Genomic DNA, 19,860 nt, shown 5'->3' on the forward strand with positions numbered 1-19,860 from the left:
TGAATTTGGTAGGTCTTGCTATTTAGAATGGCTTTCTAGGTGGTTCAATGATAAAGGATCACCCTGCCAAACAGGAGACGCAGGTTCAATCCCTGGGTTGGGAAGATCCCCCAGAGAAGGAAATGACAACCCACAGCAAGATTCTTGCCTCGCAGATCCCGTGGACAGAGGAGCCTGGTGCGCTTCAGTCCATAGGGTCATATAGGAGTAGGGCATGACTTAGTGACTAAACAGCAGCAGCAGTTATTTAAAATATGCCCAATAGGAAGAAAAAGAAATAACCTTGTTTCACTCTTTTTCATTATTGAAGGTAATATTAATCTTTCTCTTGAAACTGTTAATTTTAAATGTCACAAAGCATGTAAAATGCTCAGCACCATGCCTATCTATCTATAGCAAATGCTCAATTAGCTTAAATATTATTATCATTATTTTATTAAACAGGAGCAGATTCTGAGATAACGTCTACTTTTGGAAATCTGGGCTTCGCATGACAATGCTCTTTGCACAGTTCAATTGGAAAAACTTACCTCTTGCAAATGAGATTCCTTTTTCTTTGCAGACAAATTTAAATGTTTGTCAAGAATGGAATAGTATTTTTCACTCTCTTTGTCAAATTTCTTCTTTCCATCCTAGGAGATCACAAAAATAACAAAACATTCAAATCAGAGAATCAAGATAACTTTGATTTCCATCATTCCCATCAAGCGTCCAATAAAACTATTTAATAAAGATTCAGTGAGCTTCAACTATGTGGAAAACTTGATGAAGTAGGAAGAAGGATATGAAGCAAAATCATCTGCGTATGTATTCTGCTCTCAAAGAAGTTCATAGAACTATAGTATGGAGGGGGCAGGCTGCCTATAGTAGAATCCCTTTGAGCCCTCTGTAACTGATTCTCAAGAAATTTTGACTTAGAAGTCTGGGACATAGCCAACAGAAAAATGTCTCTTTTAGGCTTTTTTGGTGATTCAGATGAGTTAACATACACAGTTTAGAGGCCACTCGCAAACTCTTTGCAAGGAATCATAATATTTCCCAAGTCCCCAAAAAAGATGCTTGATATTTCAAACTAGGCATTCTCATTTTTTTAAGTAGAAGAAATTTTTATGGGCTTTCCACATGGCTCCACCTGCCAACACAGAAGACACAGGTTCCATTCCTGAGTTGGGAAGATCCCCTGGAGGAGGAAGTGGCAGCCTACTCTAGAGTTCTTGCCTGGGGAATCCCATGGACAGAGGAGCTTGGTGGGCTATAGTCCATGCGGTAGCAAAAGAGGTGGACATAACTTAGTGAGTAAACAACAACAATTCTTTTATAGAGAAGGGGAGAGATAGGGAGGGGCTGTTATAAACAAAAAGTCCACTGGAGGAAATTGGGAGTCTGAAGTATAGTGGCTTTTCAAGGGTTTAATTTGACAGTTTCACATTGGCTGAGCTGTTCAAACAGCACATTCTTGATAAAAAGGAAAATAAATCTTCACAAACTGGTGGTGTGAAATAATTAGACCAGTTCAAAGTCAAATCAAAAGGATTAGAATCATCTGTATCATACACTCAACATAACTGAAGAGCTGACCTTTGAAATGAAATGAAATGAAATGATTTGCTCAGTCGTGTCAGATGCTTTGCAACCCCATGGACTGTAGCCTACCAGGCACCTCTGTCCATGGGATTTTCCAGGCAATAGTCCTGGAGTGGATTGCCATTTCCTTCTCCAGGGGATCTTCCCAACCCAGGGATCGAACCCGGGTCTCCCGCATTGTAGACAGATGCTTTACCTTTGCAATGCCTAAAATGACACTGTTTTATTGGTTCAGCTGTAACCAGGCTAGCCCTTTGTTGGAAGAGAATACCTTTCCCCTAAGGCATACTTCTATAGAAATTCAAACAGAATACAGTTCTAAAGAGAACAAGGCATGCCTAGACATATGATCTTCTCCAACTATAAATATGTTATCCACCAGGTATGTTTTTTCCATTTATGAGTCCATATGAAATAAATACTACATGACCACAGTCATAAATTTTACTGGCCAAAGAGGTACTACTCCTTCCTTTTATCTCAGTGTTTCTTGATGTGCAATGTCTGGACCACATTAATCAAAGTTAAGTATTTTAAAGGCTACTCAAAATGTAGATTCTTATTTCCCTCATATAGAGATTCAGACAGGTCTTTTTAACAAGCTCTGTGATTATTATGGATAATGGTTTTCATTTATTTGAATCAGTAAATATTTGGAGGAGATTAATTAAAAATAGTGGGTGAATGGATGGATGAGGAGAGGAGGAGAGACTCTGGGAGGAAGCGAGGAAGAGAAGACAAGCAGCCCTCTGGTTTGTCTGTCTCACAGTTCAGGTTGTCAGATCCAGACTAACAGATGACGGTATTCTATTCTGAGCCAGTAGCACTCTAAACTTTTATCCACTCAATTATATTTCCAGGAACCCATCATAATCTAGTTGCATGGATGGAACTTTAGAAACTTAACTGGTAAAGTTGCATTGAATGAAAAGAACATTCATGTTCATGTTTGGGAACGCATGTACACCCGTGGTGGATTCATGTCAATGTATGGCAAAACCAATACAGAATTGTAAAGGAAAATAAAAAATAAATAAATTAATTAAAAAAAAAAGAAAAGAACAAGTAGGGTTCTGCTGTAAACGTTCTAGACCTTTGAAGAAGTGCGGGAATGTTTGTGCATTGTTGTCTTATACCTGTAAATAAGGCAGAGGAGTCACATCTTCAAAGGATTTTTATCATTTAAAGAGAAAATGTGGCTCTACTAGGCGAAACACAATTGGAAAATACCAAGTGGCATTCCCATCCAAAAAAGGGGTCGGTGGAGGAACTCGCACAACAAAATGTGGCGGAGAGGAGCCAAAAGGAAGCAAAGAAGTCCAAGGTTCAGGACAGGAGGTGCTCATCCCTCCTCTGTTGAAACAGATAACTGAGTGAACGTTCCATTGTCTGCTCCTTAATCTGGCATTTTATGCTCACAGCTGACCTGCTCAAGCAATCTTTCCAAAAGCCTCTCTTATTAGCCTTTCTGACCACCTGTTCTTTCTTCTCTACAGACTATAAATATAAATGCCTACTTCTTCTAAGAGCCACAGCTTCAAGTTAGAGCTACTCTTAGCATCCAGCTTAAACAGACCTCATTCACAAGTCCGCTTCACCAGTTTCCTCTGCTTTGTAAGTGTTCATCTACTTTTATAAATGGGTCTCTTACGGTGTTCAAGCCCTACACTGCAGCAGGGAAATGCATATCCTAAATTTACACATATATATAAATTTATATATATATATATATTATGCTTCTTAAAATTTTGACAGAGTGCTCAATAAGTATTTAATGAACATGCAAAATTATTCCTCTTGTAACAGTGGGCATTACAGTCCCTCACAAACATTCCATTTGATCAAAAAACCGATATCCATGATACAGTGGGCAATTCTGCACAAATGGCCTCAATTCAATCCCTGTGATACAAGAGCACTGTAGGGCGTGGGGGGCCACCAGCTGCCTTAGAGACTAGTACGGGAAACTGACTCACTTTCATCTTACAATAGGGGGCTTAAAATTTCTCACTGTGTGCAGAAGAAATGAGGTGGGGGAGAAGGGAGCACAGCTGTGGTAACTACACTTGCATCTTTGTTTTTCAGCGTTTGCTGGCATTTTTGGAAATGTTAACTCAGTGCCAACATGCCAGCATTCCTGGCAATACAAAAATCATTCCCAGAAGAACTTCCTGGACTCCTAATCAAACCCTGGCCCTTCACACCACCAGGCCAACAAAAGAGATCTACTCAAAGGTTCCAATGATGCAGATAACACAAACACATTCAGTTCTAGTATAAAATTAAAGAGCTGAACTGAAAGAGGAGGGCACATGAAGGACAACTATAACCTAGGGAACCATATTCTTGAAAACAAAGAACACTTTTTGTGACTCACATCTCCCCCCAAAAGCCATGATTTACTCTCATGTAAGTTAGGTCCTATTTGGTTTTAGTAACTGAATACCACACAGCTGTCAATTGTCTATTATGTATTTGCGGATATCAAGCTAAGAATTTTCTCCAAAACCAGTGCTGCAGAAGGAAGGGAAAATAATGCATGAATCTTTACTCTAAACGCTGTATGTGATTACTGACTTCTCACTGTCATAACATGACTCAAATAAATGGAGACTAGGTTATAATGGTATGGTATAATGGTTTTCTGTAGATTCACAGCAAGTGCATCTGAACCAGGTAGTCATGTACAATGAAGTCATATATATGTGTGATATGTTTATTTGTGTATATTTTTAAATCTTTAAAAAATGCCATCAAAAATGGCAAGCTAATCCCCAAACCCAATTATAGTGGCAAATGTGTAAGATAAGTTCAAGGTCTGTAATCAATTTGTGTTCCAAGCTACACTGTATTTACTTTGATCACACGATCACATTATTATTTAGCATCTAAGATTAGCAACTGGGGTTATGCTGCACTTTCATCATATCCCCTGAGCTAAGGAATGGGAAGAAAACTCCAAGTGTCAGTCTTAAAGTTGTGATATATAACAAACAAATAGGCAAAAAATAAGTCAAAATACTCATATAAACTATAGTTCTATCACAAATTATACACAAATGTTAAAGACAAGGCCAAATCAACACGTTCTATTGACCACAAGAGGGTACCGAAGGGAATAGACTCTACCACAGTACCTAAAAAGTCACAAACAGATATATTTCAAGCTTTATCCAATTGTTTTTTCTCTATAATATAAAGACAACTGCAAAGCTTTGTTTAAACAACTGTTTTAGCAACCTTTATCTTAACATTATCATGATCAATTTTTTTTAAGTAGAGGCAATGAAAAAATATTTTCTATATTTCTTTTAATGAAGCATACATTTAGAATTCATGCATCCAATTTTTAAGACAATTTCAAGGTTATAATTGCCACACAGGATACTGCAAAATTTCCCATGCAATTATTTATGTTACCATGTTAGTATAACCATTAGCTAAAGCATATATTTTTAAAATCCTTTTAAGTGAGTGCACAGTAGCAGAAATAGTCACGTAAAGAATAATAATAAATACCAATAGATAAATTTCTATTTCACAAATGCTTAATTCTTATAAACTGGCACTGTGCTAGGCATTGAGAGGACAAGATACAGCCCTAACTACCAGTCTTGGCTAGACTTCCTCCTTCTCTGATAGAGGGATTTCCTCACTGCTCAGAAGAGTGACCTAGGGTGACATCATCATTTTTAAGTCTCAGAAAGAACAGCTGCTTGGATATTCCTTAGACCCAAGAGATTCCTGGCGTCCAGAAACTCAGGTTGTTGAGACCCTTAATACAGCTTTCATAGCAACATCCCAGCTGTGGGTGACTGCACCAAACCATTCCCCACTGTGTCTCTCCTCCTCAATTTGCTGAAATACAGACATTTCAAAAGGGTTTCCTTCTGCAGAGTTAGGCCAATATAATTCACCACATCGTCCCCATTCCAATTATCTTGCACTACCACCACCAGGTGACCAGATTCCTAAGAGCCAAAGCTTTCATATTTACCTATATGAGGAACTCCTACAAAATGGGTCTTCCCTGGTGGCTCAGCTGGTAAAGAATCCACCCGCAATGTGGGAGACCTGGATTCCATCCCTTGGTTGGGAAGATCCCCTGGAGAAGGGAAAGGCTACCCACTCCAGTATTCTGGCCTGGAGAATTCCCCATGGACTCTATAGTCCATGGGGTCTCAAAGAGTCAGACATGACTGAGCGTCTTTCACTTTCACTTTTAAAAAATGAAAAGATAGAAAAACAAACAGATAAAAATATAGATGAAGGATATGAAGGGATAACCAACAGAAGAGGATAGTCAAAAGGGTAACAAGCATATATGGAGTTTTTCAAACTCATTAATAATTAAGAGGAAAGCAAATTAAAATATTGAGATATCACATTATATGTATCAGATATTGGTTGGCAAGAGTTATAAAGGTGAATAACAGATTGAATGCATGTGGAAACATAGGAACTCACATATGGTGGAAACACAGGAACTCATAAAGGGGTACAGGTACAGCTTTTCTAAAGAGAAATGTTGCATTCAACATTTCTAAGTGGTTTATATGCGTGACTTAAAAACAAGTTTCTGGGTGCACATCCCAAAAATATCCTCAAAGAAAAGTCCATAAGGAAACCTGAAAGAGGATCCGTCTGGAACAGGAAGATAGCCAGGGTATTTACTGGTGAATATAAACGCATTAGAAGCATACCACAAAGTGGCAGGCATGAAGTAAGTACTACAAGTAGCTGGACCTTAAAACATAATTCTGAGTGAAAACCACAAAACAAAAAATAGGTACGTCACACAAAATCATTTACGTAAATTGAAGTCATGAATAGAAAAATAATATCAATTTTGTAAGACAAATATATACACATTAAACTTAAGAGAATGGTTGCTGTCTAAGAAAGAACATGTGAATGAGGTATGAGTGAAAGAATAAAACAAAAGAGTTGGGAACTAAAAAAGAAAAGAGATGAGAAAAGATAAGAGAATTAGGAGATTAATCAGGAAACCCAACCTCTGACTAACAGAAGTACTGAAAGGACAATGAAGGGAGGAATTACAAAAAAAAAAAAAAATCATGAAAATTTCTAGAACTAATAAAAAAAAGTATCCATATTAAAATGACACAATATATACAAAGCACAATAAATGAGAAAATATCTGCAAGATATATCATACACTATTATAAAACCATGATTAAAAACAAAAATCTAAATACAGAGGTCAAATAAATATCAGAAACCAATGAGTTCACAATAACATCACAGGAAGTTATAAAACAAAGGTGCAGTGCCTTTAAAACTCTGAGAAATAGTGAATTCCAACTCTGATTTCTATATCCAAATTGTCAATCTAGATTCATGGTAGTATAAAAATATTTACAAACATACAGGGTCTCAAAATTATTAATATCTAAAACTTTGTACCATTTTTCCAAAGGATACTAAGGATCAACTAAAATGATGGAATAAACCAAAAAAATCAAGACATGAGATCTAGGAAAACAACAGTTCAAAGAGGCAAAAAAAATTCCCAAGAAAATGGTAATATGACCTTCCATGAAAACAGACAGACAAATAAACCTATGAACTTTAAAGCAGCAGTTAAGATTAGAGTCCCAGGAGGGATGTGTCTTTAAAAAATCTGGAGAAAATATTCAATGTATACAAATGTATCAATATGCATTTTGTAATTACACTAATGCAATTGGGAACAGAGACTTTTATGCAAAATTTAAAGGTAACTATTCACTCTAAAAAAAAGGTCTCCCCTTCCTTTATGTATATATGTGTGTTTATGTATAAGTGAAATAAATGACAGCAATGGTACAAGGACAGGAGGAATTTTGTTAAAGTATTTACACTACCTGTGAAACAGTGCAACATTATATCTAAAGTGAATTTGGATTAGTTGTAAATGTACATTTCAAATGTACAAATTTGTAAATGTACAAATGGAAGAAATAGGGAAAAAGAGAAAAAAAGATAAGAAATGGAAAACAGTGGGAAGCAGAGGAGGAATTTATAATGCCACTTTAGGGCAATCATTAAAAAATGTTTTTAAAAAGTATAATTGATACAGTAAGAAAGCAGAGAAAATGAAATCATATAAAGTACCCAATTAAAATCACAAAAGGCAGAAAAATAATGGAAGAAAAAAACAAGGAACAAAGAACAAAGACAAAAAGTAGAAAACAACAGCAAATATGGTAGATATTAATCCAACTATATCAATCATCACTTTGAGAGTGAATGGTCAAAATCCACCAATTAAAACATAGACATGGTCATAGTGAATCCAAAAAACAAGCCTCAACTACATGTTTTCTATCAGAAACCAACTTGAAATGTAAAGACACATATTCATTTAGCACAAAGAAAGATAAACTTTGCTAACACTAAAAAAGAGACAACAGGAGTAGCTATATTAATGTCAGATAGATCAGATTTCAAAACAATGAAAGCTATTGGGGATAAAGAAAGAGGATTACCTAACGCTTAAAAGGTCAGTTCTTCAAAGCCAATAATAATTCTTAATATGCATACATCAAAGTGTATGCAGAGCATAAGAGCAGAGCTTCAAATATGTGAGGGAAAGACTGGCAGAACTTCAAGGAGAAATAGGTAAATCCACTGACATAGATGAAGACTGTAACACCCATCTACTAGAAATGAACAGATCCAACAGGTAGAAAATCAGTGAGACCACAGCTGAACTCAACAGCACTATCAACCAACTGGACCTAATGCTGATCATTTAAGAAGAGAGATTATACATTCTTCTCAAGCTTACATGGAACATTTACCAACACAAACTACACTGTGGGCCATATCTTAGCAAATTTAAAATAATAAAAATCATTCTCAGAGCACCATGAAATAAGCTGGAAATCAATGACAGAAAGATAGCTGGAAAATCACAGAATACTTAGAGATTAAACAAGCTTCTAAATGACACATGGGTTAAAGAAATATGAAAGAGATTTTATAAAAAGCATTTTGAACTGATTAAACGTTAAAATGTGTAGGATGTAGCAAAGTCAATGCTTATAGGGAAAATTGCTGGACTGAAAAACATTAAAGAAAACAAATGGATGGAATAGGGAAAAAGAGGGGAAAAAAGACGAGAAACAGAAAGAGTGGGAAGCGGAGGAGGAACTTATAATGCCACTTTAGACAAATGGGAGAGACAGAGAATGCTGCTGACAGTTTCTGATGATGTTTGATTGTTAACTGTCTCTTGGGCTGTGTGAGGACAGAGCGCACTGGGATTGGGTGGGATAGTACTTGGAGTCACTATAATCTTATGGGCTCTGGCATGACATCATGGATAAAACTAAGTTACACAACTGAGCAAACTCCAGGCAGGGTGAGTGGAACACACTCCAGACAGAAAGTTTGGAAAATTACTCTGAGTGAATATAGGGATTTCTTAATTAAAAATAACACAAAGCTCTGCTTTACACCCACATTCAAATTTCTCTTCTTCTTGCTTGACAGAGACCTTGGAGAATGAAATTAAATATTCAGTTAAAGAAACAAAAAGCACTGATAACATGTAAGGAAGAACTAACCTGGGTACAAAAGACTGACACGAAAGAGCATGCTCATGAGAAGCCTGCATCTGACTGAAACAGAGAGAGGTGTCTTTCCTGAACTTCCAGGGTGAAAGTCCGAGCAAGTAGAATTTAATTTCACATATTATGCTAATATTGTACTTTTTTAGTGCAACATTCCTAGAAAACAGAGCCAGAGGCAAAGCTTGCCTGCTACAGCTTGCATGCAATCCATGGAGAGCAGGAGTAGAGAAAAAGGGAAGAGAGACAGGAAAGGAGGAAGGAAAATATAAGCATTTATTCCTGAACTAACTGCAGAAGCAGGAGAAACAGCCAGTTGCTCATGCAATAAGGCACACCTTCATTCAGGTTTCACAAAACCAAGACACCTCTGGACATTTCAGTTGGGTAAGCGAGGGTTTACCTGCCGCTTTCTAATTGGTCAACATCTGCCCCATGGATAAGAACTCTCCTGAGTCCTTTTTGGACTGTCATCTGCTTGCTCAACAGCTGTGCGAGGGGCCAGAACCCAAGGCCCACCCCCCCGGCGCTCCATAAAGGGTCCAGACAGGATGGGGAAGGGCCAACACCACCAGAAGGCTGTGCATCGCTTATGAGGAATAAGAAGCGATAGTCCTCTGCCAGAGTTCTCTTCTGAGCAAACCCCAAGGGTCTGGGAAGAGCATAAACCGTGCTGAACAACAACACACACATTCCTAAGATGCAGATATAAGATTTTATCTTTATTGAGGGTGCTATATTTGCAATTTTAGATAATGAAAGTATAACATTTTCAAGGGATTTGCAGACTCATTCACAACCTTCTCTTGAGCCTGTTTTGTATATTTCACTATCAGAGGGTTTTCAAGAAGATCATGTTTATAAACAGGAAAGAAAGAGTGCATTATCATGACTCCCAAGTTATACAGTGGAAAAAAGAGGTTCATGGAAATTAACCATAGGCCACTCAAACAGCAGAAGGGTGGAGTTCAGACTAAACTATAAGATCTTTCTCAACATGAGCATAACTAACACAACTGCTCAGTTTTAACATTTTAAAAGAAAATGATCCCCACCCTCCACGGGATTGAAGTGCCTTGGTCAAGGTCAAAGCATTAGTCACATGAGTCCAAGCTTGGAACAGCCCTCTCCTGCGTGCAGAATTCATGGAATTCTAAATTTCTTTTATCAAAAGCCCTTTTTGGCTGCGTGCCATCATTTTTCACAGTAATAGAACCCCAGATTATAGCAGGGCACACAGCGGCCACAAATAAAGAATACATTTCCCAATCTCCTACCAAGGACATGTGTCTATGTGAGTTAAGTTTTGTTGAAGAATAGGAGCAGATGCGTTGTAGTGGGGGTGGCTTCCAGAGCCTCCCAGAAATGCCCGGTGCTCTTCCCTCAACCTTTGCTGCCACAAAGGAAGAAAAGGGTCTGATTGGGCACTGCAGAATAGGTCCTTTCCATTTCCTCCGCTCTGCCTTCCTTGACTTCCAACATTAGGTTCATCTCTTAAAAAGAGTTGTACATTCATGAGAACAGGTCCACGAAAAAGTTATTATTGCAGGTATTTCTGCCTAAAGGTCTAATTTCAACAGCCAGACTGAAGGACTTCCCTAGGATACCCAGATGAGTGGAAAGACAAGGAGATAAGAGTCAGAGAGAGAGAGAGAGATACTGACTGACTGATTCAGCCCAACATGTTAATAGTGTGGAGGCTGACAAATCCTTTACTAGGCTATCAGCTAATACGGTATTTCCCCGTAGAGAAGTCTCGATGGGTAACTGCCGAGTGAACGAATTATAACCAGCCCATTCTGTAACCACTGGCACATAATCATGGCCATCCTCTAGAACTGATCACCAACCGTATTACCTGGAACACTGAATAACTCTGGGGCCTTGGTCATCTTATCTGTCGCCTAACAGACTCAATGACTTCAGCTTAAACATTCTGGAGGCAAGTAGCTTATAAAGAAGCGCTCAGTTACTGAAAACACAAACATGATTATTTCTCCTGCATTGCTCTACATAAAGCTTTTCCTAGGTATACCCACCAAAAGAACCACCTCGGAGGGATGGCCATTGATGGCATGGGCCTGACAGCTGGCAAACAATCCCTGATATAAAAAGATCAATATCAGCAGTCGGGAAGGTAGGGATTAGTAAGAAATAGCTACCCATTCATTTTCAGCTACTATAATCTTAGTTGCACCTTAGTCTTATTGAACTTGGGGTTTTATACCCCAAAGAAATAAGAGCCAGTCCTCAAAATGTCACACTAATTGCCAAGAACATGAAGAGCTTAAAGGAAGCAGAGAAAGCACCGCAGGCTGCCAGCGCTGGAAGGCGTCCACTCGGCAGCTAAATGTGGAGGCCAGGGGGTACTGCTACTACTTGGCTACTTTCAAGCCACGTGACTTAAGCCACAAACTTCAGAATAAATCTCAATTTTCATTCACAAAAATATACTCTTCACTGCGTGGACTGAGCACGCAGTGCTGTTTGTGACTGAAGTTTAAACAGCTACATATCACTTCTGCTTTATAAACAAGCAGTCTCTCTGTTTCATCCTGTAAACACGATGAGCACACTTGTGAGACGTAGTCTGTGTAGTCTAGAGTCAGCGTCACCTCTTGCGACATTACCAAAGTTACCATTCCTACAGCTCCCTGAAGTTTAGACCATATTTATAACGATGCCAACGAGGGGAGGGCTGGTCAAACCTGATGCTATTAAACCGAAATACCCTGAAGGACTATTTGGCAGAATACATTTAGCCACTTCTTCAGATCATAGAAGTAGAAGAGCGGATAACTAAGAATTCTCTTTTATTTTTAATGGAATGCAATTGTGCTAAAACTGAAAAACATCACTCACAAACAATGCTTAACTCTTTCTCATTTATCAAATAACAGAAAAACTAAAAGACTTTGGTTAGTAAAATGTGAGCTTAATTCCCAGGCGTGGAGTAATTCACTATTTCTCAAGAAATAATTAACAAATATTTTTAATGACAATCGGTCTAGTTTTGAGCATTAGAACAACCAAGATGTTAAAATGAACAATGAAGAAAGCTAAATTAAATTTTCCCACCAAGTGTACATAGAGTGTGATTTATGAAATAGAATTATTCTTTATCAGGGAGCTTACCAAATAGAATTAGCAAAAGTAATTTCTAAAAGTTTAGTTTTGCAGCTGCAAAATCTCCAAAATTGATTAATATGAATTTATATCATTATTTCTTCTAACTGCTGCTGCTGCTGCTGCTGCTAATTCACTTCAGTCATGTCCGACTCTGTGCGACCCCATAGACGGCAGCCCACCAGGCTCCACTGTCCCTGGGATTCTCCAGGCAAGAACACTGGAGTGGGTCGCCATTTCCTTCTCCAATGCATGAAAGTGAAAAGTGAAAGTGAAGTCACTCAGTCGTGTCCGACTCTTCGCGACACTATGGACTGCAGCCTACCAGGCTCCTCTGTCCATGGGATTTTCCAGGCAAGAGTACTGGAGTGGGGTGCCATCGCCTTCTCTGTTCTTCTAACTATTAACATGCAAATCAACAGAAATATTTAGGTATTATAATTTTCATAGATTTAATATCCAAAAATACTTACTTCTCAAAGGAAGTTAAATTTTATACCAAAGGACACAATTTTCTTTCAGTGAGTTAAATTAAAAGAGTAGCCATCTGTGCGCTCTGTCAATTATTTTTGATTCCAAGTTTTCTCTCCCCTTAACTCTTATTTGATAGCCTTTGAGTTATTCACTGTGGTCCTTCCAAATTAGTGAAAAGGAATGTTTTAGCCCAACCAAATCTACTTTGTATATTATTCACAATACACTTAGAGTTTATAAAAAGGTCATTTTAGTGCAAAGGCTAAGAATAGGAGTTATCTATTTGTTCTCTCTCAGAGTCCAAGGAGGACGAGGGGACGACAGAGAAAAAGATGGTTGGATGGCATCACTGACTCGACGGACATGAGTTTGAGTGAACTCCGGGAGCTGGTGATGGACAGGGAAGCCTGGCGTGCTGCAGTCCATGGGGTTGCAAAGAGTCGGACATAATTGAGCGACTGAACAACAACAAGATTCCAAATATCCTCTCTCTTTACCATAAGTCCAACCTTAAGTTCAATAAATTTAAGTTGAATAAAATAAATTTAGAACAGCCTAAAGGTACAATTTAAAACCCTAAGACTCAAAAAGCCCTAATGTAATCCCATAAAGAAACACATACACACACATCCTGCTACATGTTCTCTAAAGAGTGGCATTGGTTGAAAAGGGATTCTGTCATTTCTTATAAAATGATCCCTTGACCTGAAACCACGTTATTCAAACGCTTCTGGCATCCTGGAGGGATGAGCACAGGAGGGAAACCCAAGGTGAAGGAAATAATGTACAAATTCTTCCAGCTGCTTGTAAAATCTGAGTATTTCACATAGTAGCCACCTGCTCTCCAACTCCAGTTAAGGAAACAGCAGAAGAAAATGAACTACACCTGAGTTATTTAGGTTAGTCATAGGGAAGCATTTTTCAAGTACTTAGTATATCTGATGATGCTGGTAGACATGAGGTACTAACAACTAATAAATAGGACTGAGCGGGCCAGGAATCTTCTTTCTGAGAGCTCCGTCACAGGGTTTACATGGAAAGCCAGAGATAAAAAAGTGCTTCTGTTTTACAGGCAGAGAAAATCAATAGCTAACTTGACAGTACAAGGGAATTATGGTGACTGACTAGAACCCTGGTATTTTAAGACTTGTCTAGAAGCAATTACAAGTCCTTCTCTGAGAATATTATTTTCTTCTTCACTTGGTTCTAGACAGAGGTTATACATAATCAGTTCCATTTATATTTACAAAAATGACTTCTTTTTATCACACTTTCTAAACACAGGACTGAATCAGGGATAAGCCTACAGCATCACTTTTTTTTATAGCCTGAATCAATCAATATAAAACAACTTACCAATTAGTAAGCAGAATATTCAAGAAACTGACTGCTATTGGTTACAATCTGATGCAGATCAGGAGCCACAAAGTTTCTGTTTTCAGAGCAACAGGTTACTCTGAGGACACAGCTAGCTGGCCCCACCATGCTAGTTCAAAAACACGAACGATGAAAAGCATATCTTTCAGGTACTTCTGTTGCGGCACCTTGTTCAGCCTCTGCCCACATTACATAGGGCTTTTGGTTCAGGGCATTTTATTATATACATTTTTTTTCTTTACTGCTTTTCTCTAGCAATGATCTAGGAAAGGCTACCCTTCCCTTCCAAACACTCTGATTTATTCATTCAATGAATAATGAGCAATTACGTCTCTAGGGGACAAACATGAGCAAGACCTACTGTGTATGTTTAAGGCCCGAATAGTTTAGGGGTAAAGAGACAAAGCAAAGCAAAAAATAAAATGCACTAGTCAGACAAAGGGGACCAGCGCACAATCAATGTAAATCAAGACCTGGGTCAGGACCAAAAATTATTTGACTACATAAAAGTGCAAAGAGGCTATTTGGGAGTTAAATCATGGCACCAAAGAATAAGATTTTTGCACATGCTGAAAAGTTTTAGACCCTTAAAACTACGCTTTATATCATTTGTAGATTTTTATTTGGAGGGAGGTTTCTTGGGCTCCAAAATCACTGCTGATGGTGACTGCAGCCACGAAATTAAAAGATGCTTGTTCCTAGGAAGGAAAGCTATGACCAACCTAGACAGCATAAAAAAGCAGAGACATTACTTTGCCAACAAAGGTCCATCTAGTTAAAGCTATGGTTTTTCCAGTAGTCACGTATGGATGTGAGAGTTGGACTATAAAGAAAGTTGAGTGCCAAAGAATTGATGCTTTTGAACTGTGGTGTTGGAGAAGGCACTTGAGAGTCCCTTGGACTGCAAGGAGATCCAACCAGTCCATCCTAAAGGCCATCAGTCCTGAATGTTCATTGGAAGAACTGACGCTGAAGCTGAAACTCCAATACTTTGGCCATCTGATACAAAGAACTGACTATTTAGAAAAGACCCTGATGCTGGGAAAGATTGAAGGCAGGAGAAGGGGACAACAGAGGATGACATGGCATCACCAACTCGATGGACATGAGTTTGAGCAAGCTCTGGGAGTTGGTGATGGGACAGGGTGGCCTGGCGTGCTGCAGTCCATGGGGTCACAAAGAGTTGGACATGATTGAGCAGCTAAACTGAACTTAGGGAGAGAGAAAGATCAGATTTATTTTTAGTGATATTTCTCTGGCAGCAAAATGAAAGAAGCATTTGAGAGTGGAAGTAGAGCCAAGAAATAACGGGGGCCTGAATTAAAAAAAAAAAAATACAGGAGTAAGCACCAAGGTACTAATTCAGGAAATCACTCATGACTTGGTGACTGTATAGACATGAGGGGTGTCAGCACGTGTGAACGAACACAAAGTTGGGGAAAAACACAGCTTTGTCTAAGAATTAAGACAGGAAATCTTCAGATTGCTCCCTTTCCCTAAACACCCATATCCATGTGCCCTACCTATGATTTTTGCCTTCAAAGTATGTTTCAAAACTTCCCCTTGTAGATTTCAAATAACTGTAATAATTTAGGGCCGTCAGATCTCCCAGCTAAACTTCCAACTAATTAGCACTGACCTGGTCTTCCTGCAGATGGTATTCTTGTCCCTACTGGTTATCCATATTTCAGTTAGAATAATTAATCTAAAACACAATTTTTACTATCACATTTCCCTAGGTAAATTTTCCCAAAACTACATAAAAAAAAGTCCACTCTTGGCAAAGCAAATGACCTTTGGTAATGCAGCACCGACATAGCTCTCTGATTTCATCTCCAACACTTCCAACTTCATATTTCATGTTCTGGTAACACCAGCAGACCTCAAGTTCCACCCACAAACCATCATCACCTCTTGCCTGCTTTGCTATGCTCTGTTCTGCCCAAAAGGCCCGTCTTCCCTGGCAAACTCTCACTCATCTTTCGATTCACCTCAGGGATTACCTTTCCAGAGACTAGACTTCCATATTATATCAAGTGCCTTTTGTGTCCACAAAGCATTATGTGCTTACGTATAGCTCTGTTATTGTTCAGCCATGTCCAACTTTTTGTGACCCCATGGACTGTAGCACACCAGGCCTCCCTGTCCCTCATCATCTCCTGGAGTTTGCCCAAGTTCATGCTCATTGAATCAGTGGTGCTGCCCAGCCATCTCATCCTCTGATGCCCTCCTTCTGCCCTTGATCTTTCCCAGCATCAGGGACGTTTCCAATGAGTCGTCTATGTACATCAGATGACCAACATACTGGAGCTTCAGCTTCAGCATCAGTCCTTCCATATGCATATACCTCTAACCCAGCATTTATCATGACAAACTCCAGGGTTCTTGCCTGGAGAATCCCAGGGACCGGGGAGCCTGGTGGGCTGCTGTCTATGCAGTCACACATAGTCGGACACAGCCGAAGTGACTTAGCAGCAGCAGCAGCAGCAGTGGATATAGAACCCACCTGGAATGCAGGAGAGGCAGATGATGCCGTTTCAATCCCTGGGTCAGGAAGATATCTTGGAGGAGGGAATGGCAACCTACTCCAGCATTCTGGCCTGGAGAATTCTATGGACAGAGAAGCCTGGTGGGCTACAGTCCTTGGGGTCACAAAGAGTTGGACACAACTGAAGTGACTGGGCATGCACACATGTACACATATGTACACTGACTGTGCATGCACACATGTACACATATGTACACTGTCTCTATTTCACCCATCAGTAGTTACTGACTTTGAGTTATTTGCTACAACATACTCATCTTTGTACTTTCAAGTCTAAGAAAAATATCTACCTGCCATGTAGAAGGTCAGTAAATGTTTTTAGACCAAAGTGTCTGAGAAATATATATAAATGGAGTCAACTGGGGGACTGAGTTCAGAAGAGACAAGGACAGGAAAAGAAAAGGAATTTGCTACAGGCTATAATGATTTTTGGTCTTGATTCTTCTGTGGATAAAAGCCTTATGAAATATTTGCTTGGAACTAAAATAAAGTCATATTTTAGTAAGTACTTTCTTTTGGGGGGGGAGGGGCTAAGAGTTGAGATATTATGATTTATAATAAGAAATATATAGTCTTCATTCCCATTTCTGATACAGGGCTTCCAAAAACCCCTGGCATTTCCCAAGTGATAAAAATGATAAATATATCTTGACATTCATAATACATCTCTTTCATTAACACCTGAGTTTAAGTTAATAAGGTGACTTCCGAAAAGCGCCCAAAGATGGAAGTTGGTTGTCAGTGGAACCAACTAGGTGATTAGAGGGTTGGAACTTTCAATTCCACCATCTTTCCCCCACCCTGCACCTCCAGGAAAGGTAAAGGGCCTGGAGATTCAGTTTAATCAACAGCCAATGATGCAATCAATTATGCCTAAGTTATGATGCCTCCATAAACCTAACAATGACAGGGTTTGGAGAGCATCAGGGTTTGTGAACTTGTAGAGGTTCTAGGAGAGCATGGGAGCTCTGCATCCATTCCCATATGACTTATCCTACCCATCTCTTTCATCTGGTTGTTCCTGAATTGTATTCATGAGTCATATAGTAAGTACAATGCTTCTTTCAGTTCTGTAAACTGTTCTAGACAATTATTAAAATTCAAGGAGAGGATTGTGGGAACCTCCCACTTACAGTGAGTCAGTCAGAAGCAGAAGTGACAATTTGAACTTGCCATTGGTGTCTGGGGATCGGGGCGGGGGGTGGGTGGATGCTACAGATTTGTAGGACTGAACCCTTAACCTGTGGGATCTGACACTATTCTGCAGGTAGTATAAAAATGAGCTGCTTGGTGGTATAGGAAAACTACACACATCAGAAGAGTATCATTCCTTCTCATCAGTCTCATATGCCTCAGAAGAATCAGATTCATCCAAAAAATAATCTCAAAGCCAGGAAGTAGTTGTGGATAAGGGAGAGATGCCACCATTCATTTACCTTGTCTGCCCTGAGATGCTAAGAGCCCTCTCATTATCAACCACAACATCTCTCTTGGAGAGAACCACGGTGATGAGATGACACAGCTCTGAAGCAGGTGCAGCCCTCAAAGACTTGGAGCTCTTTCTTGAAAAACACACTGCCATATACCCACCTCCCCAGAAGACTTCTAGATACTAGATTATTTTAATTAGTATCCTTGATAATAGGGTATCCCATTGCTCAGCAATGGAGTTTATGAAAGAGTAAAATTGATCTAAAATTAATAAAATACTAGTTTTTGCCAGAGGCACAGAACACAAGGATAGTTCAGGTAGCATTTAAACAAAATTTTTACTTCAAAACCATTAAAATCTGTCTTATTGATTAAAAAATAATATTACATAAAAATAGTATATTATATCTATACCATATAATATATTATGAGCACAGCCTTTAGTGATAAATCATACAGTCTGCTTCCAAATCCTGATTCTACTGCTTAATAGCTATGGAAGCCTTAACAGGTGATTTTACTTCTCAATTTTCCTCATCTGTATACTAGAAATAAAAATAGTGCTAGCTATGAAGTCCTTCAGCTTCCTGGTGGCTCAGATGGTAAAGATTCTGCTTGTAATGCAGAAGACCTGGGTTCGATCCCTGGGTTGTGAATATTACCCGGAGATGGGAATGGCAACCTACTCCAGTATTCTTGCCTGGAGAATTCCATAGACAGAGGAGCCTGGTGGGCTGGTTGCAAAGAGGTGGATGTGACTGAGAGACTAACAATTTCTCTTTTACGTTCAAGAAGTCCTTAAAAAAAGTAACTGAGGCAACCTCTTGTAAATTATTTAGTATTGGGTTGGCCAAAAAGTTCTTTTGGGTGTGACATCCTAGAGAAAAACCAGAACAAACTTTTTGGACAAACCAATATAGTTTGCAGCACATAATGAATACTCGGTACTTATGGAACTTACAGGATAATATAGAGTCATCAAAAACCAATTAGACCTTTAAACCATGAAAAGACATAAACATAGAAGAGCTTTTGAAAGATCGCCGGCCTGAAACCTGGGGGAAGTGGAACACCAAGAATCAGGTGTTGGCTGCAGAGCTGCTTTAAATCATGAAGGGCCATCAGTGGAGGCAAAAACACAGACCTTCAGAAGAAACAGCAGCAAGTGGCGGGGTCAGAATGGCAGAGTGAGAGCAGCCCTGACCTACCTCCCACCACTGTCTGTGAGAATGACCCAAGACCAGCAGAAAGGTGCTCCCCAGCTAAAGATGCAACAGATGGAGTTATGGTGAGATAGGCAGGAGGGAGACAGAGGTGGTCTAGTCAGGACACACATTCCCAGGTCAGTGACTGACGCATGGGTGAGACAGCACAGCAGCAGAGGTCCTACCCAAAGGGGCAAGGGACCTTAAATGACACATTAGACCAGATCAACTTAATAGATATCTATAGAACATTCCATTCAATAATATTTCATCCAGAATGACATTCAAGTGCCCATGGGACATTCTCCAGGATGAATGACATGCTAGGCCACAAAACAAGTCTAAGTAAATTTAAGAGTGCACCCATAACAAGCATCCTTTTTTACCACAATGGTATAAGACAGGAAATCAACTACAGGAGAAAAAGCACAAACATCTGGAGTCTAAAAGATATGCTACTAAACAACCAATATGTCACTGAAGAAACCAAGAGAAAATTTTAAATTATCTTGAAAGAAAAAAAAAAACCTTGCGGTAA

The 19,860-nt window shown here is 39.1% G+C and overlaps 1 protein-coding gene across 1 annotated transcript in view; it reads right to left on the reverse strand.

Annotated features, from left to right (window-relative positions):
- The window catches only part of ARHGAP42 (Rho GTPase activating protein 42), a 334,877-nt gene that overhangs the window by 97,091 nt on the left and 217,926 nt on the right, over positions 1–19,860 (reverse strand). Inside the window, exon 5 of the mRNA XM_040257874.1 lies at positions 531–632. Coding sequence (XP_040113808.1) covers positions 531–632 — 102 coding nt within the window. The remainder of the gene's footprint in view (positions 1–530; positions 633–19,860) is intronic.

This window comes from Oryx dammah, unplaced genomic scaffold (assembly GCF_014754425.2).
Source record: "Oryx dammah isolate SB20612 unplaced genomic scaffold, SCBI_Odam_1.1 HiC_scaffold_17, whole genome shotgun sequence".
NCBI classification, from domain to species: Eukaryota; Metazoa; Chordata; class Mammalia; order Artiodactyla; family Bovidae; genus Oryx; species Oryx dammah.